Source organism: Meles meles, chromosome 11 (assembly GCF_922984935.1).
Source record: "Meles meles chromosome 11, mMelMel3.1 paternal haplotype, whole genome shotgun sequence".
Lineage (NCBI taxonomy): Eukaryota > Metazoa > Chordata > Mammalia > Carnivora > Mustelidae > Meles > Meles meles.
The window spans coordinates 92,232,123-92,257,693 of NC_060076.1; the positions used below are offsets into that span (position 1 = coordinate 92,232,123).

Below are 25,571 nucleotides of genomic sequence, written 5' to 3' on the forward strand. Positions count from 1 at the left end.
AGCTTAACCTTGCGTGAAAAACTAACATGAATACAAGGAAGTAAGTGGATATGGGAAATTGAAGCACCAAATTAAGCAGCTTGCAAACATATTAAGTCATTAACATTAGCTGCATACATACGAATGTGGCCTGTGCTGGCTGGGAATCACAATTTCAATTTTCTTCAGTTGGGTAGTTACAAGATCTCACTCTTAATCAAAATATGAGTAATGAGTGGGGGGAGTAATAATGAGTAATGGTCGGGGGAGATGAGCTTAATATCCATTGATAGGTTTTCTGTAATGAGAAACAGAAATATATACTACGGGGCAATTTTTCCCCACTATTTGATTCAGTTTTATTATCTTTCTAAGTATTTAATTATAAGTACCAGAGCAACATAATTCTATTTCTCATTGTAAATATAGGGCACATTAGCTATAACATTACGTTGTCTTCTGTGGACAGATTTCCATCATGTGGTTTTCACATATAGATTTTGCTCCCATTTTCCAATTATTGTGTTTAAACTTCACCTTCATTGAGGTATAGCTGACTGTAACATATTTTCAAGTGTACATCGTGGCGATTTGATACACTATCTTGATGTGAAAGGTCCCTCTCCCCCATCTAGTTAATTATGGGCAATTCTTATTGTAACTCCCACCTGTCACAACCAAGATCATGTTTTGCTGGAACATTCCCACATTTTATGATCCAGAGCAGTAGTTTTCAAAGTGTGTTTCCTGGACCAGCAGCACCCAGTGTCGCCTGAGAATTTGTTAAAGATCCCTGGCAGAAATTCAAATTCTTGGGACTAGCCCAGATGTACTGAATCAGAAATTCTGGGAGTGGGGCTCAGCAACCTGCATTTCCTCAGATTTTCCAGGTGATCCGATGCACATGAATGGACCGGCTCAGAGCCATGGAGGGCGAAATCTAGAGGTTAAGGCTATTAGTGTCTGCAACTGAGGAGAGCAGGGCTTGATGCAGCTCTTACTATTTTCTTTTTTTAAAAAGATTTTGTTTATTTTTTAGAGAGAGAGAGCGAGTATGAGAAGGAGGAAAGCCAGAGGAAGAGGGAAAAGCAGACCTCTCGCTGAGAAGGGGCCAGACAACGTGGTGCTCGATCTCACGACCCTGAGATCATGACCTGAGCGGAACCCGAGAGTCAGACGCTCAACTGACTGAGCCACTCAAGCCCCCCCCGCCCCCCAAATTTCCAATCCAACTTGATAGATGAACCACAGATGTAAGGGATGTGAAGAAAAATATGAGATTCTGACAAGCAGTTCAAAGCAATGTCAGAAGGAACATGGGAAATATATGGCAAATGTTTTCCTTTAAATCACTTCTGCAAGCCCAGTGTCCACCTCCTTCTGGCCACCGCCAGTTCCAAGTCCTTTTGTCCCTTTTTCCCCTCTGATGAATTCTTAGCAAATCACTGCTTTTGAAGATCATGCAAGTAATATCCGTTGCATTTTTTATAATGTTCTATGCCTGCTTTTATAGAGTTCATGTTATTTGATCTTCACAATTCTGTAAAGTTTAACCTACTGGGAAATTTCTGTGTCAATTTAGAACCTTCTAATAAAGTCCTTAAGTTAACAACCACTGTTTGCAAGTAGACTGTATGAGGCACTTTTATATAACGTTATTTTTAACCCCTACAACTCGGCAAGCTACCCCAAGATAGCAAATGTATTCAACTTAAGAATACAGAAAATGTGGGGCGCCTGGGTGGCTCAGTGGGTTAAAGCCTCTGCCTTTCGCTCAGGTCATGATCCCAGGGTCCTGGGATCGAGCCCCGCATCGGGCTCTCTGCTTGGCAGGGAGCCTGCTTCCTCCTCTCTCTCTCTCTCCCTACTTGTGATCTCTACCTGTCAAATAAATAAATAAAATCTTTAAAAAAAAAAAGAATACAGAAAATGTATTAAAACATAGACCATAAATTGCATTAAAATGCAACATTAACTATCTCATGAAGTATGTTAAATCTTGCATAGATTTAATATGGTGCTATTTATTATAAAATGTGATGATATTGTGAGAGAGAGGGCTTCATTCCCCAGTAATGAGGGTGAGGGGAAGGGAAGGACAATATATGACTTCAAAAATTCCTGCCCTAAAAAGAGTCTTTGTTGTTTTTCTACATTTCTCTATAATATGAGCGTTACACTTATACTTTCTCCCGAAAAATCTAACATTACATTCAAAATAAAAATAGTTCAATAGAACTTGCAAGTTCTAAAACATGATAATTATTTTATAACTGAAAACAAGTGGTACCATAAAATCCCCCCATTCTTGCGCATTTCCTTGTTCCAGCTGCACGAGCTGCTCACTCGACGGGTGGTTTCTGTGGGACTCGAATATCTCAACTACGCTGGTCTCTATGTTGTCTTCATGGCTAAGGCCACTTGCAGAGGTCATGGTTTACTGAATCCATAGATAGTTTTGTTTGGGGGGAGCCGTAAGTTTTGTGACCACCCGTGGGACAGATCCTCTCTCACGGTATTACAGACTCACTTGCTTATGCTCGTCTGCTCATTAGTTGACTAAGGAAGCTGACAAGACCTTTCTCACAGGCACTAAGCCTCCAAAGAGGCCACCTTGATCTACTGACTGTGAACTACTTCTCCCTCAGATGATCAGAGAAATCACCCAAATTTACAGGCTAGTCTGGGGCATTATCTAGATATCTAGGGTACAGCACTTCTGAACAAAAGGGCAGAAAACTAAGTGAGCCGTCCCTGAGAACAGCTCCTCCTTGTCCCAGCCTTTCCATTAGGTCTCCAAATTGCTCTCCAGTTAGCTCAGGATTGGGTCTGGGGAGCCCTGGGATTTTCAGAATAGTAGGCAAGTAAATGCCTCAATGTAAAGTAGCTCTAAGCGCGGCCTCAAATGATATTTTGGCTGCTTGAACCCGGGGCCCTGTTCTCCTTCCACAGAAATGCAAGTCTTTTCCGGCAACCCTTCCTAGTCAAATTCTGTCTCATCAACTGAAAATGGTCTCTGTAAGGGAAGTCAGCATGGTAGGAGACTTGGAAGGTTTGTACGTGTCGGAAATGACCTTCCCTGTTCTTCCTAGTGCTCTGCAAACCCTCCCTCTCTTGGAATCTCACAAACTGTTGTTTACTAAGGCACTAAAAATGTCCATTTCAAAACTGTGACTTCTTCAAACCACGAGTCTTCAGTCGTGTGGTTTCTAAAATGTCTTCGTGCCCACTGTGAACCTGCTTCCGATCCTACAACCACACGGACTCAAAGAGTTTCCGACCAAATATTTTTATGATAAATCAATTTACTAGCACTTAGAAGTGTAAGTGCTTGACAATCATTAAACAAATATTTTCTTGACTTTGTATGGCAGAAGGTAAAAGGAATGGCTCCAAGCACTCCTACATTCAGCCAACTCCTAATGTTTGTCAAATTGCCTTAACACCTCAGAGTTCACATTTAACTAATTGATGAACAGCTTCATTCTCCTTTGGCATTTTTCACTGTTTGGCTTCTTTCCATAGGTCTTTGGTACAGGTCTGAAACCCGTAGGAACATGCATTCCCGCACGTGCATTTCTAGAACTTTTGAAGGAAGATTTAACATGTTTTTGTTTTGTAGTTTTTCCTCCTGCTTGGTTCTGCTCTGGGTTTGCAGTTTTTCCTCCTGCTTGGTTCTGTTCTGGGTTTGCAGAGGACTTAATCAATTTTTCAAAAAGGCAAGAACAAAGAAAGTGAAATAGGACCCGAGGAAGAGAGGAAAGAAGAGAGAAGTAGGCAAGATAAATTTTCAGCTACACACTGACTTGAGAAGTAAAATTCCAAGAACACAGTTCAAGAGCATGGCCACCTGCCTGCTTCAAATGTTCCCAGAATCACAGAAAATTCCGGGCAGTCTGAAGACGCTCTGTTGACGCTGCGACAACGCAGGCTCCTCGCCCATTGTGGCAGCTTGCCTGCTGCGGTGCGAAGCTAAGAGCCCATCATCGTTTTGAAGACCCAATACAAAAAAAAAAAAAAAAAGTGTCGTGAACAAAAAAAGGAAATCTGTCTGGACTGACAAAGCTGGTTCAACATTAACAAAAAGGGTGGGGGGGAATAACACTGTCAGCCGTACGAAGCACGCACCAAGAGAAGTGTGACTCCTAAGTTCTGAAAATCAGCTACGCACACAGCGAAGGTGCTAACGTTTTCCACAGATAGAGACTGCCACACTTCCCAAACCCATTTCCAAGTGGGAGTGCGGCGAGACTAGCCCATTACGAGAAACCACCTACATTAGATGTCTGTCTGTTTTTCGATCAAGTCTGGTTAGCTTGGACTCTTAACTGCCAGTACCAGGTCCTTAGGAAGATCACGGATTTCTGGACTGAAGTAACCAGGGAAATGGTGTATAGACTGCTGTAAACCGATTGTTAATTAAATGTGCGAGAATAAGTGTTCACATATCAAATATTTGGCAAATCAAACAGACATATGTGCAAACAAAAATGAGTCACGCTTTCTCATGTATACATCTAATACAAAATATTTACGTGAGTTGATAACATTGTGCTTTGGTATATCTCATGTGTATGTACCTGCACCCCAAACCTCTGTAAGATGTGGCTTGCCCTTCTCCTAGGGTTTCAAAAGGCAGAGGCTTGCTTTTCTCTGAGAGAAGGTACCTAGAGCAACTCACCAGTGGGACAACATTAAGGATGTCTTGACAGACCCTCTCAAAATATTTGCTAACAGCCCTTTCCCCTGCCTTCAGATCAGCTGAGAACTGGCAAGTTAAAAAAGTTACAGAAGCACGGCTTTTTCTATTCCGGTGTTATGCATCAATAACTTCTTAATTCTCTATGGCTTATTAGTACCTTTAAAAAGAGGGGAAAAAACCCAGTTTGCTGCCAAAACCTGGCTCTGGGAATCAGATGGGGGCGGCAGGGGGACCTGCAATCCACAGATAATAGAAAATCCCCATGGTCTGGAGTGTGGAGTTGGTGGGACTTTTGCTTTCATATTCATAGCATGACAGTAAGAGCTTTCCATATGTGAGGATGACAACCAATTATGTTTGCACAAGTACAGAATCATTATAGAGAGTGGAAAATGGGCAAAAATCTGGGCTCACAGAGTAAACGAAAAAAAAATGACTTCCTTATTGCATATTAATCCTTTCCTAGTTTTCATTATATAGGTGAAATTTTCCAAATATAGAGTCACCTGTTCTTCAAACGTGGGCAGAAGGACACTGGTCTGAGAGTGCCTTTCCCTCCCCCCTCCCAGTAGCTGACAAACCCCTCTTACAAGGTGGCTGACTGATGTGAGACTTTTCTTAGAGACCCGGGCTTCCTTTTGAAATGCAAACATGACAATAACTGTTCCATCAGGAAATCTACATGCAGCCTGTTACTTGAGTAAGGGGGAAACATTTCCTTTGGGTCTCAATCAAGTTAATACATTTAAGATACCTGGGAGAGCCGGGCACACTGGACTTTTGGCAAAAGCCCAGAACTACGAGAGGGAATGCATTATTTTACTGTGTCCCTTTAGAAGAAAAAAACATTCTTCTGCCAACTCAGCTCAGGAATCAGATGGGAAGTGGGGAGGGGGAAACTTGTAGCTCGTTGGGAAAGCAAACTACAGATGATCTTAGGAGAACTGTTCTTATGTGAGCGTTCCCTTGAGCCAGAGCGAAGGGCCTGGGAGGGGACAGCTGACGCGGACCCTGCTGTGGTTACCTGGATAGAGGTCAGGCCCCGGCCCGGGGGAGCATCCCACTGCCCCGTCAGCAGCAGCGTCGTGCGGGGAGGGGGCCGACTGCAGGGGCTGCACGGTGAGGCAGTCCGAGAGCAGGTCGGGGTGGAGTTCTGCGCTGGACCGCAACTAAGAGACGGAGAAAACAGAAGACATGTGAGATAGGAAAGCTGTCCCTTGGAGTACTTCTGGGGAAAGGCATCATGTCCTAAGGTTCAATGCAATGCAATTCACAAGTATTTATTAAGCAACAGTGGTGGGTCAGGCATCGGGCTTTACAGAGAAAAACAGAAGACATGTGAGATAGGAAAGCTGTCCCTTGGAGTACTTCTGGGGAAAGGCATCATGTCCTAAGGTTCAATGCAATGCAATTCACAAGTATTTATTAAGCAACAGTGGTGGGTCAGGCATCGGGCTTTACAGAGAGTCAATGATGGTGACTTCGCCAATCCTGATAACACCTGGCAGGGGATTCTGGAAAACACAGCTGGAGAAGGACTGGACTCCAGTCTTTGAAGTTTCTACTTCTGGGAACCCAGTTTCCCATTATGCTTCCTTTTATTTGCTCTGTATCTAATCGGAACTTGTAGTGATAACAAAAACAAATTCAAGGATATTCGGTCCAGATTCGAAGGTGTTTGTTTTTTTTTAAAGATTTTATTTATTTATTTGACAGACAGAGATCGCAAGTAGGCAGAGAGGCAGCCGGGGGCGGGGGGGAAGCAAGCTCCCTGTTGAGGAGAGAGCCTGATGTAGGGCTCGATCCCAGGACCCTGAGATCATGACCTGAGCCGAAGGCAGAGGCTTAACCCACTGAGCCACGCAGGTGCCCCCAAAGGTGCATTTAAAATACAGACATAGGACCAGGAAAATATCTTGGAGATAACTGAGAAATATCCGTTGAGATCTGGTGCCTATAGATTGTACATGACAGGAAAATACATAGGTTAAATTTTTAAATATGACAGAGCATATTAATTAAAAAGCATATAATTAAAAGCAAAACTCATGTCATTAGCAGCAACAAAAACTCAACAGTAAGTTACACGGAAAAAAAAAAGCCTGACCTAATTTAGATCTTCATTTTATCACAGTAACAAAATAATTCTTTATATATTAAAGAGTTTCATGTAAGAAAAAAAAAATCAAGCTGTAAAAATGTAAGAATAAAGAATAGGCCACATTTATCTGATTTCCTTGTGAAAAAGAATTGTGAGTGTAATTTGAATGGGGAAAAATCATAATGAGAGGTTTAGGTGTAGAAAAATATCAACCTTCCACTTCCATAAAAACATAATACCTTAAAAATATAGAACAATACCTGTTATGGATACTGCAAATAGCATCTTCAGCGTTTCCAGAGAGCATATGAATTGATTTTGCTTTTATCCAGACAAATCTGAACCTCAGCGGCATGGCTGGCATACACCGACTCCCCCAACGAGGACTCATGGAGCGTCAGATGCTCCTCCAGACTCTAGGACCACTGTGGTACAGAACGTCTACTCTAGAGGGGAGGCAGCCCGTGCGTACCTATAGTACCCATGTCGGTGGCAGCTGACACTGTGGGGAAGCACAGAGCAGGGCAGGGAGACGGGTGCAAGAGGAGGGAAAACGACCTTAGGCAGAGGGGCTGGGGAAGCCTCTTGGGTGGGGCTCTTGTAAAGAGCTTGGAAAGGAGGGAGGGCAGGAGTCCTGCAGATTCGTGGGGCAAGAGCCCACCAGTCCCATGGTGTACCTGGATGGTCAGAGAAGAAATAAGACTGGAATAGGCCACGCCTGGGGCCTGGAGAAGACAGACAAGATGGAAGCAGCAATGTGAGTTGGGGGCGGGGGGAGGGGGGGGGGCACGTTCCTTAGAACCAGGAAAGGGCGGACCAGATCACTGCAGGCTCTTAGAAGCCCGGAAATGACCTAGTGAGGGAGGTGGGACTGCCTCACTGTGCAGCCCTTGATATGAAGAAAAAAGATTTTTAAAAGGAGAAATATAAATGAGCATAAAGGATGTTCAGCATGCTTGCAAGGAAATGCAAAGTCAGAACTTTAAAAAACCTTACCGGACTAACAAAACTGGTAAAAAAGAAGGAGTGGTAGTGAAGGTACAGCGAGAGAGGCATTCATAAATGTTGTTGGAAGGAGTATACTTTCTAGCACAAACTTTCTAGATGGTACCTGGGAATACTTAGTCAAGAAGCATAACTGAGATCATTTAATCTTAGGATCTGTCTTAAGGAAACAGCAGAGAGGTGAAGGAAGATTTATACCCGATTTTTTAATAATATGCAGCATTATTTGTAGCAATATTCATAATTAGGGAACATTATTTAAGTGTCCCCAACAAATGATCTTACACCAATTGGATGGACTCTTAGTCAACATTAAACTGAAGCCCATGGATATAAAAGGAAAACACAAAATTATATATATATATATAATGATCATTACATAAAGCACATAGAAAAAATACAGTAATTGGGGCGCCTGGGTGGCTCAGTGGGTTAAAGCCTCTGCCTTCGGCTCAGGTCATGATCTCAGGGTCCTGGGATCGAGCCCCGCATCGGGCTCTCTGCTCAGTGGGCAGCCTGCTTTCTCCTCTCTCTCTGCCTGCCTCTCTGCCTGCTTGTGATCTCTCTGTCAAATAAGCAAATAAAATCTTTAAAAAAAAAAAAAAAGAAAAAAAAGAAAAAATACGGTAAGGAAGTATAAAATCCAATTTTAAAACTCATTTTTGGTCCCAGCAGCAATATTATGTCTTTTTTTTTTTTTTTGAATCCTTTCCTCTGCTTTCCATATTTTCTACATTCCAATGGCTTGCACCAATCCAAGAGTGCCATCCGCGTGTATCTTCCCCAAATTCCCCACGCAATGATGTCAAACTGAGAGCTTGAAATTGGTCGTGATGAGAATATTTCCACCTTAGAAACTGGCAAATGCTACAAATTGGGCTTTTTTCATCCAGACGGCCAGTGGTTAACTACACCGGCACTGTACGGACAACGACTGTGACCCATAGTCTGATCACAGAGAAAACAAGATGCACACACAACATCAGTAAGCTACTACCCCGTAACTTTAGCATTTCTTGGATCCCAACAAGCTCCGTAAAGAGAAAAACACATGTCCAGGTCTTGGTCCAAGAATACGAAAACGGCATAGTGACCCCAAGCATTAGAGAAGGAGCATTTAACACATGTTCATGAACTAGCCATACTTACAGTATCATTTCCTCAGCTTTGCCACATTGCGATCTCAGACCAAGACCATCTGAATTAATGGCTAACCCTCTCAGGGCTTTTGGAAGGTATGTTTGTTATTTTGGTACTAACCTAACACATGCCGCGTAAGAAAAACTGGAAAAAAATCAAGGCTTCGAATGAGTTCTGGTGATCACTTTTAATTTATATTTCGTTGTTACAATGTGATCTGGGGCCCATATGTTCTACTGAGCATAGACATGAGTGTCTCTCTGCTTTCCATTACTCTAGGGTTTTATAGTTATCAGTACTGATGCTGTCTTTCCAAGGAATTTCATGGCCATGGACACTCTCAGAGTCAAAGACAGACAACTTTTCCTTAGCTTCAACAACTATTCATGGTTCCTAAGAGGGTGATTCCATACGACTTTGTGGGGAGCGTTAATTTGGTTTTCTCTGGGATTAGGCATGGTTCTAGAAAGTGCTTCTTAAATCAAACAAGCCTTGGGGAACTTATGCATAATTTCCAAAGGCAGGCCATATGCATAAAAATGCAGTAATGATGTGTAAGTTCAGTATTATCCTCTCCAGCCCAGATTATTAGACCAGGAAAGGGCCTTCCAGAACATTTATGGCTCTTAAACATTCTCAAGTCCAGGAATTATCTAAAGGGCGAGGCAGGGAGATATAGAAGGATCTCCTGGGAGGGATGTCCTTCCATATAATAGTTTTATATCTGGAGTAAGAAACCCAACAATTTATATACAACAAATTACATAATGTATGTTTCAACATCTTCTTAGCTGCTAGGAATGTAAAGAAGATAGAATGAAATTTTCCCAATAGGGGATGATCTCTAACTATGGTTCTCCAGCCTGGGCGTGTGGCAGAGTCACCTGGGGCCCTGCTGCAGGGCCTCTGACCCGATCGTCTGGGCTGCATCTCTAACAAGGTCCCAGGTGAGGATGACACTGTTGGTCTAGGGACAGCACTTTCAGAGCCACTGGTCTCTTCGAATCCTGATGAGGAGAGCTGAGATGGTTCTGGTTCCAGGAATAAGAAATGCCTTGTAGAAATTCGGAATTATAAAAACCAAATTGTCTTTAAGACATGAACCTCATGTAACCATTTCTTACTATGTCTCCTTGCAGACCTCACCACAAGCAACGGTTATATGACATTCGTGTCTTAAAACAACTTGGATTTTTGTCTCCTTTCACAGGAATAAAAAGAGTTAAAATTTTTTCAATACCGTCTAATCATCTGCCCTTAGGAGATAGCAAAGAACTTGCCCTTTATGGAAAAAAACTTTACTAGTCTTTATAGAATGCCACTTTACAGAATGGTCTTTAAGAATGCCACTAATCATCAATTCGTCCATTTGAAAGGACTGGCTGCTGTGTCGCCCAGCCCCAGGGATCCTGACTTATACCAACTCTGTGGCCCTAACCGAGCCCCGTGAGCACCAGCGTAACACTGCCTTCCTTTATCCTTCTCATCCAGTCACTGCAAAACCACTTCCTGGGCCTCAGCCATATGCCAGGCAGTGTTCTAGTGGCCTGACCCACACCAGCAATCAGAGCAGACGAACACGCCCCCTGAGGAGCTCACACTCTAGAGGCAGTGAAACAAACTAGGCAGATATGTAAATTTCCTAGAAGGTAGTGACTGCTACAGAAAAAACAAGAAAAAGAGAAGGGGTTGCTGGTCCAGGAACACAGGGGAGAACTGTGGCCTCACTGGAAAGATATACTTGAGCAAAGGAGCTGGGGAAATTAGCTAAGTGCCTATTGAGAAGAAGAGAGTTCTAGAAGGAGTGCTCCCAGAGCACTGCCTTGCTGTCTGCAAACATCCCATTTATCATGGCTGCGTACTCCTCCTGCCTGGGATGGCCCGTGTTCTCCCAATGTAGCTTCTCCAAAACCCCATGTAGGGCCTGGATGAGTGGAAACTTTTCCAACCAGGCCGGCCCCCACCGGCCTCCATGGTACAGGGAGCCTTGTTTCCTGTTATGAGCTAGTCTGCACAACTGTGTTGTAAAGCCCACGAGGACCTGCTAACTGACTGCCCTTCAAACTTCCAAAACTCTGTGGCCCCTGGCTGGGCGGGGCCGGCAAGGGGGTACAGCATCCAGCTCCCACGAGATCCCTAAGAATGAGACACGATGCTCTATCTACAGGAGGTTCCAATCTCTAGTGGTGTGTGGCTGTGTCTAAAAAATACAATGTGGGCATGTCTTAAGGACCCCTACGCAAGGAGATTTTAAGAAGGTACAGATCATTGGGACTAGGGCAGAAAGGCTGCTGCTATCCTGCCCAAATCCCCTCTGATCCCTTCGATGAGCTCTGTGCTGACCCCCTCCCTAAGCCTTGGGGTTTCCATCCTTTGGCTTCTGTACTTGATGGCCAAGAGCCAACAGACCACTCCCCACCCTGAACACACACGGGAACCAGTCTCTTACGCTCCTCTGCCTCGAAGTGGGACAGACTCTGAGATGTGTTTCCTGCTCCAGTGTCCCCCATCCCCCACCGTGGGGTCTCTCCGCCCAGCGTCTTCTTCCCCTTCCCTCCTTCCTCTCCCAGATTCTCCTGGGAACACTTCTTTCATAACTCCCACGCACCCCATCCTTGGCTCACAGCCTGCTTCCAGGAGCACGCAACTGAGGAAACATCCCGCAGATGTGGCTCAGGAATGCACAGAGCCCGTCAACAGGGCTCACGGGATGGTCAGATGCACAGTTTCCTTCTCTTTGGGAAGGAAAGGTGCCCCTGACACCACGGGCACGGTAAACATGATCATTGGAAGTGCGGTGGTCTGGGCAATTATGGATAAAGCTAAAAGCCTAACTGTGGAGTACAAGTTAAACACGAAACCCAAATTTACAGGAACCATCCGCATTCGAAGGGGCCTCAGGTACCATTGGGGCCACAGCTTCATCTTCCACATGACTTCCCTGCAGCAACCCCAGTAAGTGGCTCTCAGGCTGGGCTGGATTCCACTTGCTTCTTCACCTTGGCAGTAAGCTTCAAGTTCAGACAGACCCGATTGTCAGAAGTATTACTGCACACGGAGCCCTGACCTAGCTCTTAGCGATTTTTAGGGCTGCGTGTATTCTTGTGTTCACGACAATGCAGTAAGGCTCACGGACGATCTAGGAGGAAATGAGACATCTCTGAGTCTCCAAAACCAATCCATGAGTCTTGGAATGTGAATGATCCCGGGCTTCAATGACCCATTTTCGGGCTTAGTTTCTCAGCCCATCCAGGTGCGAGTAAACACGTTGTCTCCTCAGCTTCTGCGCGCTCTCCCATTCTAAAATATTTGTTCCAAATGATAGTTTTTCAATGTTAATAATGAAATCACCCATTAAGGCTCGACAAGGTTCCTACATTTGGAAACTTGAGCTGCTTCCCCAACAATGCAGGGATTTTTCCTAATATATAAAAACAAGGCACCGTCAATTGCGATTTGTATTTGTTTTTTGTTCAAGACTATTCTGTTAATGTTTATAAGCTCTCGAAACAAGAGACAGAAATTCTACTCCCGTCATTTTCTCATTTCAGATATGATTGAATAATCGTCCAAGATTAAGTGAGTCAAGTGGAAATAATTAGGAAAGGGAAAAAGGCCCAGATTCTTCAATTTTCAGTTCCATTACATTTTCTTCCAAGAGCAAAGGCATTCTGTTAGTCTGAAGTGAGACATACTTCCAAAGAAAATGAGGCACAATCAAAAGCCTTTTGTTTTCCCTTTCTCCAATAAGCAGAGTCTATCTGGGCTGTGTGTGTTCATGCACCACCTTATAGGGATTCCTTTGTTCTCCAGAAATCAAATGCCACCAAAATATGTTTCTGAAGAAACTCAGCCAGAAGGAAAGACAAGTAGGATTTTATTATTTTTTTCCAGAGGGTTGAGGTTTAGTACCAGAACATTCTCATCAAGCGTTTTCTATGACACTTGGAGCAATGTGGATCTTGGGTAATTGACTCATTGCTGAAAGCCTTAAAAATAATTACAATGAATTAACCTATTCTATTAATTACAATTAATTTCCAGTTGAATCTAAAAATTCTCTCTCTGGGGGATTCCACAGCATTGACATTTATGAAGTGGCTTTGGCACATCACAGGTAATTAATCTCCAACAATCTGCTATCAAATTCATTTCCTTTGGGAGTGACCAACTTACGAAAAGAAAAAGAAATGATAATGAAGACTTAGACAAACAGAACTGGGAGAAGCCTCTTTGGGAACATGAGGTACTGGCCAGTTGGGCACCTGAATTTCTACAATAGGGGATACCGATCTAGTTAGCAAGGATTCCAAAGGTCAAACTTTTTTTTGCCCTTAGCTGATGAATGAACATGCCAAATATTGGCACAGAAGCACAGGCTGGGGTGTATCTCAGTACGAGGTGTGAACATCCATTCCAGTATAACGGACACAACAAAGGTGCTGGTCATCCCGTCAAAAATGGTGACTGAGGGGAACTGTTCACAGAAACAGAATTTCAGAGCAAAAACGAACAAGGATCCAGTCTTCCTATGGGCCCGCTCTATGGCAGTGCTGTCCAACAGAACCTTCTTCCGTCGCACAAGTTAGCAGCCACCAGTCACATGCGATTAATGAGCACTTGAAATGTGGCTAGTGCAACTGAGGAACCCACTTGTAATGTAACTTAATTGAATTTTAATTAATTTAAATTTAAATGGGTGCTGTTGAGCTGCCCCCCATGACTGCATATCCTGGTGGCAGCTTAGGCTTTGCCTAAACATCTTGGATGACTCACTTCCCTACAACATGGCATCCGCCACCGTTCAACACGTCTGATCCCTAGAACGTTCTGCCTCAAGCTCAGCTGTAATTGGCCTCCCCGAGGTTTCCATGCATGGGGGGTTTCTCTCTCCCCTCCTCCCGCAGACCACACGGAGTAACTTTGCTCATAGTCGACGTTATGGCTTTCTTTATATTAGAGAAGCCTCGAAATGCTGTAATACCAGCGAATTTCAGCCCTGAGAGGGGCCGTGCTTTAGTGTGTCAGCCCTCCTGTAGCAGTTTTCTGTCCCGACTGAACATCTACAGATTTTATGTAGATGATGGGATAGTGAAGCAGGAGGAATGTGGGCGTTTTAGTTGAACAGACTGGTTCCATGACTGTGTGATCCTGGGCAGGTATGTTCACTAGCCTGCCTGTAGGCTCCCTTCTAGAAAATCAGGATGACAGCACAGAGCTATCCTTCTTGTTTTGAGAAATAATGTAGATTTAGAAAGCATTTACTAATGCCTGACACACAGAAGTCACTTACCTAAACCGTCAGCCCCGCTGTCCCAAGTAAGCATACTATTCTAACTCTCCAATTCCTCTAGACACTGGACCTCACTGGGTGTGCAAATGTGGAAATATAAGCCAGGGCTGACAGACTGAACGAGGGTCTGGCCAGGGCAAACTCATCACTTGTTCAAGACGCTCTACTTCCATCCATGCAGCCTGAAAGAATTACTAGCAGTTTTAAAATTCATGTTTTCTTTCTGTTTTTCTTTCTCTCTCTTTTCTTTCTTTTCTTTTTGTCCACTCATTCATTCATTCCATTTACTGCACTCATTCACTCATTCATTCATTCCATCTGGACACGTGAGCCCTTACCACGTGTCCAGAACTCTGCGAGGCCGAGGAGGTGGAGCAGGGCACAGGACAGCTGAGCTCCGTGTCCTGCGGAGCTGAGAGAGTGGCTCAGACGAAACTCGCCAGTAAGGACACCCCGAGGTCTTCTTTCACAGGGGAAGCTCCGTACTCCTGAAGACCCTCTACCTTGGGAGGTGAAATCCTGAAGGCTGCGCTGCTCTTGGGCGGTACAGAATCTCTCGGCTGCGTATCAGTTGACTCTATTGCTGGCTGGCTAAGACTTCATTTCCCACTTCAGTGCCAGAGACAAACTTGACCAAAATATTCTCTGGCTCCAGAGGTGATGTTTCACCCCTGCCGGCGAGAGCATTCTCTCTATATAGAGTTCTCTCTATACCCACTTAACGCTGCGCAATCTGACCGTAAGCCGTTCACAAGCACTTCAAGAGCAGCTTAACTGTGGTCATGAAAGGAAAGAGGGTAGGCTCTGGACCCAAAACACCTGGATTTGAGCTTTCGTCTCCTTACTTGCTGGAAATATTAGACAACGATAAACAACTTGTTAATATCTCCTTAGTTCAGTTTTCTCTGTACAATGTGGACAATGCCCCCTGCTTTCCAAGGTTGTTGTTAGTGGTAGGGAACCTGAGACAGCCCCTCATGCGTCGTATACTGCATTCTATCAATGCCAACTACTATTTCTAGCCTTACTTTTTTTTTTTCATTACTATTCAGTTGGAGGCACCACGACACCGTATAAGGTGTACTTGGATTTTCTTTTTCTCCTATCTATTGTATCTCCTTTTGTATCAACCTCTTCCTTTTGCACACCACAGTGTGGCAATACAACAAAGAGACGAGAATGGAAATTTTGAGGTCAATGGATCAAATTCAAATTCAAATTCAAACTCAAAAGTCCAAATTTCGGTTCTGCCACCTACTAAGAGGTGGCTTTTGGCATGAGGCTAACTCAGCCTTGACAGGCTTCAGTAGTGTCCTCTGCGGAATGGGGGTGAAAACACCGGCTCTGTGGGGTTATTACAGTATCACATGACGGGACCTGAGGAGACTGGCTTGTGTGGCACAGAGTTAAATTCATTTGTCGCAGCAGAAACGATTATGGTTGTTAGGAGGGATACCAGTAAGAATCCCCTGGGGTCTTATTTATCCTCAGAAGATAGAGTCTAGGGCCAGATAAATGATATCTGGATCGAGACGTTAGCGTAGCTTCTGCACATGACCATCACCATGAAATTATTCTATCTCGGAAGAATGTAGCTAGCTTTCACGCTCTTAGAAAAGTCCAAAATAGATGAGAAATCAAAGCCAACCACAAAACCTTTTCAGAACACTTGTGGGATGTGAATACTTCATCTCCATGCCCCACTTACCCAAGTTGGTACCACTATCTAGCCATCTTGGACAGATTTGGGGTTGGGTTTTGAAAGGATGTTGAAATCACAAAGGCATGCAGCTTTGGTTTTTCCGTATTGCTATATCTGTAAAAACACCATTTTCTTCCTAAGTCAATAGTGTTCTAAAACTGACACCAAGAATCTTACAGGGTTTTTTGTTTGTTTGTTTGTTTTTTTCTGAGTGAAAACCAATATTCAAACGGACACAGTCAAAGGCAGATGCAGACTACATCTGGAAGGACATCGCAAAAGCAGAACAGGAAACCAAAGGGTGGATTTTATGTTTAAGACAATTAGAGAAATATTAATAAGGCATTTCACATTGTCACAAAAAACCACCCTCCTTCACCCTTTGGGGCCGAGTTACGAGGCTGTGAAGACTCCGTGCATGATAAGGGTTTCCTTCTCTCTCGGCTTCATAAATCCCTCCTGCCCACGGCTCAGCACACTAATGTGACCACACGCACTCCAGCTCATCCAGTCAAGTGTAGCATTTTTCCTCCTATTCAAGTATTCTCAAAGTTTAATTAAACCAGCCAGCTATCTTGCAATTACTTCCCCCGTCCATCTTACCAGATCCTTATTGTCTCCCTTTGAATTGATCTCTGACTAGAGCCGGTGCTACAGTGTAACAAATGTGGGGAGAGACCAACAGCAGAACTCATTTTTCTTTCCTTTCTTTTAATTAAAACGGATTGTCTGAAAAAGATTTAAGGCTGATTTTAACACGCACGAGTGTTTAGACAATTTTTTAAAATGCCTCTTTGTAAAAGTTGAAGGCCGTCATTTCAATGGAGAGCCCTTGCTTTCTGTTCTTGCATCCATCCCATGCTCCCTGCTCTGTTTAATTCCCCCAACACGCACCGCTGACAACGCCACTTCCCCACCTGCAAAGCCCGCTAGTGACTCTCCAGCAAGCATCACCTGCAGCCCCGACTCCCGGCTTTACCAGGCTGGCTGTCTTCTAGCTGTGTGGTCACGTGTCCCATGCCTCCGAGCCACACAGAGCCCAGACAGTCCCCTCCATGCTGCTCGTTCACGTCTCCTGCTGCTCTTCTGGTCACAAGCCTCCTGCACCTGGGGTCCCCTTACGTCTAGTCCCTGCATATTTACCACACACTCTGCATACTCTCCCAGGCCTCGTTCAATGTCATCTCCTCCCTGAAGTTTCCAGGTCTTCCTATTCTAGACTCATTCCTTCCTTTTTAAATAGCAATGGCAATTTCTTTTTCTTTTTCTTTTTTAAAGCTTTTATTTATTTATTTTTATGTGAGATAGAGAGCACAAGCAGGGGGAGCAGCAGAGGCAGAAAGAGCAGCAGACTCCCCACTGTCAGGGAACCTGATGCAGGGCTTGAACCCAGGACCCCAAGATCATAACCTGAGCCAAAGACAGATGCTTAACTCACTGAGCCACCCAGGCACCCAGCAATGGCAATTTTTATCACCCTGAGGGGACCTGTGGTTTTCTACACAGTGTAGTACTTATTAATAAAGTCTCTGTGTGTGTCACAGAAGACAAAAAAGCTCCTTGTAAACAGAAACCATGTCTGTTTGATCATGTAAGCTAAAACAGTGCTTCTTTTTATATGAAAGGTCCTCCATAAATTTGGGGGGAAATTCATGAACAATGAATGAATAAAAAATGAATCAATAGTTGCTAAGGACTCATTAATCCATGCTTATCCCTAAAAGCCGCCCCTAAAGGCAGATAAAATCATGTCTTTCTGCACTACGCGGGGAAGAGGAGTGAAGCAAGGAGAGCATGCCGAGATTATCCGCTAAGAATAAGATAGGAACTAGCCAAGTGAAATCTTAACAGAAGTTAAAAAAAATAGACACTTGGGAAGTTTATTTCCTTATAATACTCAGTCCCTGTTCATGCCAAATCTCACTAGATAATACTATTCACATTTATATATTGCCTCTTGGAATGTGCAAATGAGCAATCCTTCCAATAGGAAATGCTAATTTGTTACATTTATACTTCCCCTCTCTCATTCATCTGGAAGGGCTGGGAACACACCCAAATCTCTACCTTGCTTTTAAAGACTCAACATCTAACATATATTTGGTAAGGAAAACACAGAAATTTTGAGTCAAATGGGCCTGAAATGGCTCACTCTAGCCCCCTTTGAGACAACCTACACAGCCAATACAAGGACTTCCATCTTCTGACACCTGGTGACCAGATGACCAGCCCCGGCCCTGGTTCCCACAAGACTGCTTCACATACCACTAGATATTCCTCCAGAGCCTGGTCCCCCTGGGGTGAAGCCACCAACATAAGGGCTGACCCATGGTGCTCTTTCCATCAGTGCAGAGAAGCATGTACTGAAAGTAATGTCCCCACTCCTGTCCGAGGACTGTATGCCTCAGAGTGATGCATGAATTACAGGACCTCTGATCCTCAGAGGAAATGAAGCTCTTCTCTTTGGTCATGAGAAGCATGTCTGGCTCAGAAAGTTCTTTAGGGTCAGGCCCAGAACAGTGACTGGACTCCTCTGGAAGGTTCCTGTAGCCTCTACAGCCTCTGCCAAAGCGATTTCCATGTTCAGAATCTACCATTCCTCCTTGGGACATGGACAATCCTTTATCTTTCTTACTACCCACCCCCTGCAATGAACTCCAGTTCTTCTCAGAAACGTAACCCTGTCCTAGAAACCCAGACTGAAAAGCCAGAAGTCCAAGGGAAGCCTGGGAGGACGATGAGGGCTGCCGGCAGCCACTCACGGTGCCCGGACCACATCTCAGATGCTCTGTCCTAGACTACATCAGTCCTGCTGGTTCTGATCGCAGGGGGAGAAAGAACAGCCCGAGACGAGGAAGCGGAAACGTGTCAACATCACACGCTGTCCTCTAAGCAGGGAGCCCGATGTTCTTTCTCTTCCCCAGATGCTCTGCCATCTGCAGGCCTCCCCGTGGATACTATTGTTCTCAAGGTCTGCAAGGAACTTCAGACCCGGTGATCCACCATGTCTAGCTCCACACACATTCTCTAGGCCTCCCGTTGCTCGCCTGTCTTCATGATTAGCAAGCGCCCTCTCGGGAAGATGCTATTCTTGGAAGTGATTTCATATCCTGACACTGCAGGAAACTAGTCCAAGTTGTAGCTACTTCAGTTGTAGCTACTGGTAACTTTTAGTCCACTAGAAATAAATTTATCAGAGATATACTCATATACATGCCTGGGGAAGGAAAAGTACCATTAAAAACACGTCTTCCCATCGTCCCCAATAATCCTCCCAAGTAGAACTAGGAAGGACAGATGTGTTGTAGAGTCAAACAACAAATATTTTTAGCCCATGTTGGGGGGCACAGTTTTGGTCTGACTTTAAAGACAGAAAATTGGGAATTTTATTTTTAATCCAAAATTAACAAGCCTACGGTAGTTCATATAAAAGAAAATCTTAGGAACATATGATTGAGAAATAATACTTGTCTACTCTTCTGAGAATTCTGTTTTACTGTCCATGGAAACTAAAGCCTGTGCTGTTCGGCAAAGACCCAAAAGTCTGTAGACAATGGAAGGCACACATCCTTGATAAGACTCCCACAGTAGTCAGACACCAAGCAAAAGCAGTATGCGTGATACCGGTGACTTCATTTTCCCTAGTACTTCTAAGATCAAAAGAATATCTCTATTCCACCGACCTGACACAGTCCTCAAGCTCCCCACTGGGGGACTAAGCAAATTCCTTGGTTTCTCATGGCATGACTCTGGGCTAAAATGCTGTAACAGTAACAGCAAACAGGGCTGTCCCCCTGCGACAACCCTCTAATCAGTTTCAAAGTATGTTTTGTTGGTTCTCATTGACGCCACTCAAAGGATCTGGTCACTCGTGGTCTCAAAAGTTTGACAACAAATTGTGTGATTAAATTCCTTAAACACGTCTGTCCATTCCTAATCCTCTTTGGCCAACGTCCCTTTCAGAGAAAAATCGCAGCACTCCATGGTGCCTGATTTATATTTCATTTTGAGAACAGGAAGTAAAGGGATTAAAGTTAAGGATTAAAACACTTACTCTTTACTGCATTTTTTTCCTCCTCCCGAATGGCTTCCCGGTTGCTATGGCTACTGTTCACTGGTCCTTAGCCCTGAATGCGCACGTTTTTGCATTAATAAAATATTTTAAATGAGACTTCACAGAAAACAATAGGGAGAGTAGTAAGTTTAATTGCTCTTGGAAGAAGAAGCTAACATTAAAAAAAAAAAAAAGTCTTTTCTTTGTCTTTGTATTGGTATCCTCAAGAACGAAGCCTGAGCTGGAAAACAGCACAGGGACCACGTCAAGGCGCGCAGTGCGAAATCGGAAGTCCGCCGGCGACTCTCACATGGTGAGTCGGACCTGACTTTCCAAACCAGGACGTGTAGGAAGTGGAAGGCTCCCTGGGAATTTCTCAAATGTTGCAACACCACAGAACATTTAAAAGGCAAAAATGCACGTAGATGTGGTGTTGCAATTCCACATTGCAAGCACCAGCCAGGAAATGAAAAATCGGGGCTTTTAACTACCGCGAAGCTCAGTTAGGCGCAGCGGGCGTAGATATCCCTGCTCCGTAGCCAAGTCGCTGGTGGCGGCGGCGGCAGCATCTACGGAGGAGCGTGGCCACAGAGGCGACAGCCACGGGCGGCGCGTGCCCAGGGCTGAGGGCGTTGGTGTGGATGGTGCACGGAGCCGAGGCTGAGCTGGGCGTCCAGGAGGGCGACGGCGACGGCGACAAGAGAGCAAACCCAAGTGTGTTCGAGTGGCTCCTTTAAACACACTCCCCTGACATTCATTTTAGAATATACTGCCTACATTCCTTTACAAAGCCAAGGAAAATGAAGGAGATGGAATAGTAAAACTCCATTTTAAGATTCTGTTCTTCAAGTCCAATAGCAGGATGGGCTCCAGGATAAGCTATGGAATGACTTTGAATACACCACCCGTCCTCATCCATTTTTTTTTTTCTTGATGCTTGGTTTTTCTCATCCCCGACATCCAGTAGTTTCAAACAGTTCCTTTTATCCCCCATACAGCCTGTTGAAACTATCTCCCCGAGGTCTGGATATCCTTGTCATTTCTCACTTCCTCTGAGCCATGATCCACAGAGGATGGACAGAGATGCTACTTGAAATCCTGTCATTCGAGCCATCTCGACGTATCAATGGGAGTGAAGGGACTGCCTCTTTGCCTTTGCCATTTACCAAAACAAAATCATACAGGGGTCTTCTGGAGACAGTTCCCCGAGTAGAACCATTGCGATGGTGATGCTCTGAGCCCCGTAATACAGGCTAGAGGAAGGGGTACTGTACGTACAGGTGAGCAGCTCTCATAGCAAACCAAGAGACAAACGGTGCTGCCCGTGGACGGGACTGCAATTTCTGAAATGAACTTGAATGGAAATGGAGAGAGTTACATGCAGACCTACAAGGTACAGAAGCGTGTCTTTCCCAACACCCATGTTCCTTCTTTCCTGGCTTCAGTCTTTTCTTTGAGAAGCCACTTATGCTTGGGGACAATCCGGACGATGACGATGCATGGCCACGCCAGGGTCCTGCTCTACTTGCCCGCCTGCAGTCAGGAGGGGGCGAGCGGAGCTTACTGCTGAGAGGCACGGCCTCCTGAGGCTCTCGGGTCTCTGCATCTTGGGAGCAGAGGCACTGACTGCCTCTCCAGGCTCTCTTTCACGGATGTTTCTACACTAAACAGCTTTGGAAAACTGACCGGGATCATCCTTTCCCAAACCAAAGGTCAGGCGTGCTTTCATTCATTACAAAGGATTTGGGTTCCCTGTGCTCAGAATTTCCCTCGTGCAACACAGTCCACTGAGCACACAAATGCTGTCAGGCCCTCTCTGTGTCACTTAAAGAAACTGGCACAAGAAAAATGAGAATATTCTGGCTACTGCTATTGCCATGAGTAATAAGTTCTCCTTTTGTCTTCCACCAGGATCCATTAAGCTGGAGTTGGCTAACTCACTAACACGCATGCAGGGTCAAATCTCAGACCCCTTATGGTGCCTGCCACCTACAGAACCATCTCGAGCTGTGCAGGGCACTGGACCAAATACTTTTGCAGGGTTCCCTCCTGTCTCTATCATCAATTCGAGTCACTCCAAGTCAGCATGTCCACGTCACACTAGCAGTCCAATTTCAAGCGATTCACTTAAAGAGTGTTCTAGCCATCTGCTCACCGGGCACTCTCCTGGAATTAGGGCCTGCCTACGGGGCTCTAGAATGATCCCATAGCCATGTGTTCCATGGCTTATTAGGGCACATAGGCGATCCCACCTATGGGGGACAGGATGAAAGGGAGCCCTGAAGGATAGAAATGGAGGCTGGCACCAGTGTGGGTACCCGTGTGGGCTCAGGGTTGCCCACCTGGATGGCCCTTTTAGCCCCAGCCACCGAAAGGAAGGTGTAGAGAATTTTGAGGCTGATACTGCCAAACATGGGGGCCTCTAGGGGCAGGATCTCTGTCAGGGGGCCAGGCCACCATCTAACAGAGGGCCGGCCGGTCTAGAGCTTCCGAAGATGATCCTCCCACCAACAACGTGACGAGTTACAAAATTCCCCATGGTGGAAACTCAGACAGCCCAGACTAAAAACAGTAGTGTCAAAGGAGCACTGTAGAGTCAGAAAATCTCGGCTGGGGTGTAGAACTCCTGTCGCCGGCGTGTGCTTCATAAAGTCATTCAGCTTCTTGGAACCTTAGGTCTTTCATCTTTCAAATGGAGTTACAATCATTGTGGAGCTACTGGGAAGATTCAAGAGGTGAACAGCCACAAAAATTCCCAGGCGTGTTTTAAATGCTAGCGTGCTTCTTGCTCTCGCTGATGGTTGAAAGCTAGAACTAGTACTGAGTTTGTGAGTGTTTGGCTGTGTTAAGGTCTCTGGTCAGTTTCAATCTTAACATCCTGATAGGGGAAGGGGCTCATAATTGGGGTGGATACGGGAGGTGGGGAAAACAAGAAGCATGAGGCTCCTCGGCCATGATTTCGAGCACCTTTGTCTGAGTCTTTAAGACCTGGAAATTGGGGAACTTGTACACATCTTCATATAAAAGAACAAGATTACCTTAAAAAAGAAGCAATCCCTGGTTGCTATTCTGAATACACAGAAATGAAATGATTTTTGTATTGCTTATGTACAGATGAGGAAATGTCAAGGACGTCCTTTGCACTGCCATCTCAAAATAGAATTTATTCAGAGTCGACAGTGAGTAAATATTATCCAAATTCCTATAGCCAGTGATTGTGGGCTAGGTTAGCCCAAAGCTACTATGATACAGAGCTGCTCATCTACCGTGTTCTGCCACCTGTTGACCTGTTTTCCCTACTGACCTTCCTTTTTCAGAGCCCAGGGATGTCCCTGCAAATACTGTGTAAGGAAAACTCCTCATATCAATGGTTGTTACCATATGCCACTGAGTAAAAAGAATAAAAACAGAGGCCCCATAATATGTTTATATGTGATAGAAATCTATATGGAAAGATACGCATTGGTGTTGGGCATGTCTATCACAACTCTGCTACTACCTGGCTTTTAGGCTTCCCATAAGTGAGAATGCCAAATGGGAAATACTAGAAAAATAACTGCCGGAAGTAGAGTGGGAGAGGAGTAGAGCCTCACACAGGAGAGGAAGTAGCCAGAGAGCTCAGCTAGCTAGTCAGGGAATGCAAAGTTCTAAGGTTATTGGAAACTCTGCTACACAAAACACTTGTCAATGTGGTTACAAAAGTAAGCTTTGAGAAGGTACCAAGAGGTAGGGCCCCAAAAATGGAGAAAGAGGAATCTGTACCTCAAATTTCAACAGGGAAAAGAAAGGAAGGAAGGAAGGAAGGAAGAAAAGGAAAGAAAGAAGAGAGAAAAAAGAGACTAGAAATACCACTGAGCACCAGAATCCTTAAAATCATGGTTGGAAAGATTCTAGAAAGAATTATAGGTTGGTGAGCAGTTCAGAAGGAGGGATGTCAGTAGGAACCAGGATAAGAATATTGAGAACTACCAGAGAATCCTTATCTCCTTTTTTGATGCCATTATGTGAAAGCAGCAGGTATAAGGAAGCTAGCGTTCAAAAGGCTATTTAGCAAAGTCTCCCACGGTAGCGTTTTGGGCAAGACTGAGAATCCCGGAGCCGACGACAGCTCAGCGGGGTGCAGGCACTGCTGGAGGAGCCGCCGTATCCACAGAATATCGATGAATGGAAATACGCCAGCCTAACAGCCTTGTCTCCTTTCACCCTAAGTCCCCAGTCCATCCCCCACGTGACCACCGTGATTATCTTTCTAAATCATGGATCCAGCCATGGTCTATGTTTAAACATCTTAGCGTGGCTTGGAAGGTCCCTTGAGGTCAGTTTCCTTGTCAACTTTCTCAACCTCAATGGCTTGCCTCAACAGCCAATAAAGGACATGCGGTTCTCACGTGACCCTCGCTGACACTGTTCCGTGGCATGAACAAAATGGAACGAAGAGGGGAGAATGCAATCCATATGCTAAAAAATCTGGAAGCTGGGTATTAAGAACAAGGTGGTGGGTACTAGGGAGGGCACGTATTGCATGGAGCACTGGGTGTGGTGCAAAAACAATGAATACTGTTACACTGAAAAGAAATAAAAAAAAACTAATCATGTACTGTATGGTGACTAACATAACACAATAATAAAATAAAAAAATATATAAAAAAGAGAAACCAAAAAAAAAAGAAAAAGAAAAAGTTGTAGGGAACTAGAGATTCTAGCACAGAATCTCTCCAGACATCAGCGAGGTCAGAAATGGAAAAGACGCCTCCTGGGAAGACAGAGTAGGGCTTACGTGAGGCTGTTCCAGGGTGAAGGTAAGTTTTTGAGCTACAGAAGAGATTGTCTTCATCATCAGAAAGCTTGAGATTTCATGAAGAGGCTTTATGAATATCTTTTGGGACTTTCTAAATGTGCTTCCCCATGCTGGAGGATGTGATTACATTTAAAGACACTTATAATTCTGATGGACTACAGCTGTGCCCACAGCTGGCCCCGGGGAGCAGCAGGGTAGCAAGCACCGAAAAGCCATTCAGGGAAAACATCTTTCTATTCCAGTTAAAAAAGGCAGCCCAACAGAGTGCAGCCTCCTAACAGTTAACTCAAGGGTTCGTCTGTACTCGACAAACAGAGGAAAGCGTGAGCATTTAAGATGTCACACGACACTTTGCTACAGTTTATATAGAGGGCTCTGGATTGTCGGGTGGGAGAATAATCTTTTGCCAGAAGGTTCTGTGGAATGCCAAGATTGCAAACAGTATGTCAAGACTTATCAGACAGCTGGGCATTAGGTCATATTAACGAACCTGGGTGCACATTTCAGCATACCACCTTTTGGCATCATACTTGGCTCCCTCTCCACTTCTAAACTTTCTCGTTTCTCAGAAACCAACTGAAGAGAGTACAAGTAGTAATAAAAAACGTATCCCGATTCTAAAGGCCAAAGAAATAAAATGGGGTACTGTATACAAAATGGCTCTGAAATGTCAAAGCATGAAAGGTGGCAAAATAAGACCCTTTCTTTCTTATCCCTACAACCACAGTCACCATTAAACCATCCAAATTACAGAGATTGGATTCCACCTGGTGAACCCCTCACGTGGAGCCTTGCGG

General features: G+C 44.6%; 1 protein-coding gene across 2 annotated transcripts in view; it reads right to left on the reverse strand.

The window, feature by feature from the left end:
• GLIS3 (GLIS family zinc finger 3) overlaps positions 1–25,571 on the reverse strand; it is a 504,385-nt gene that overhangs the window by 61,259 nt on the left and 417,555 nt on the right. For both annotated transcript variants that reach the window (XM_046023585.1, XM_046023584.1), the window contains exon 7: positions 5,706–5,850. In XM_046023585.1, the coding sequence (XP_045879541.1) occupies positions 5,706–5,850 (145 nt within the window). The remainder of the gene's footprint in view (positions 1–5,705; positions 5,851–25,571) is intronic.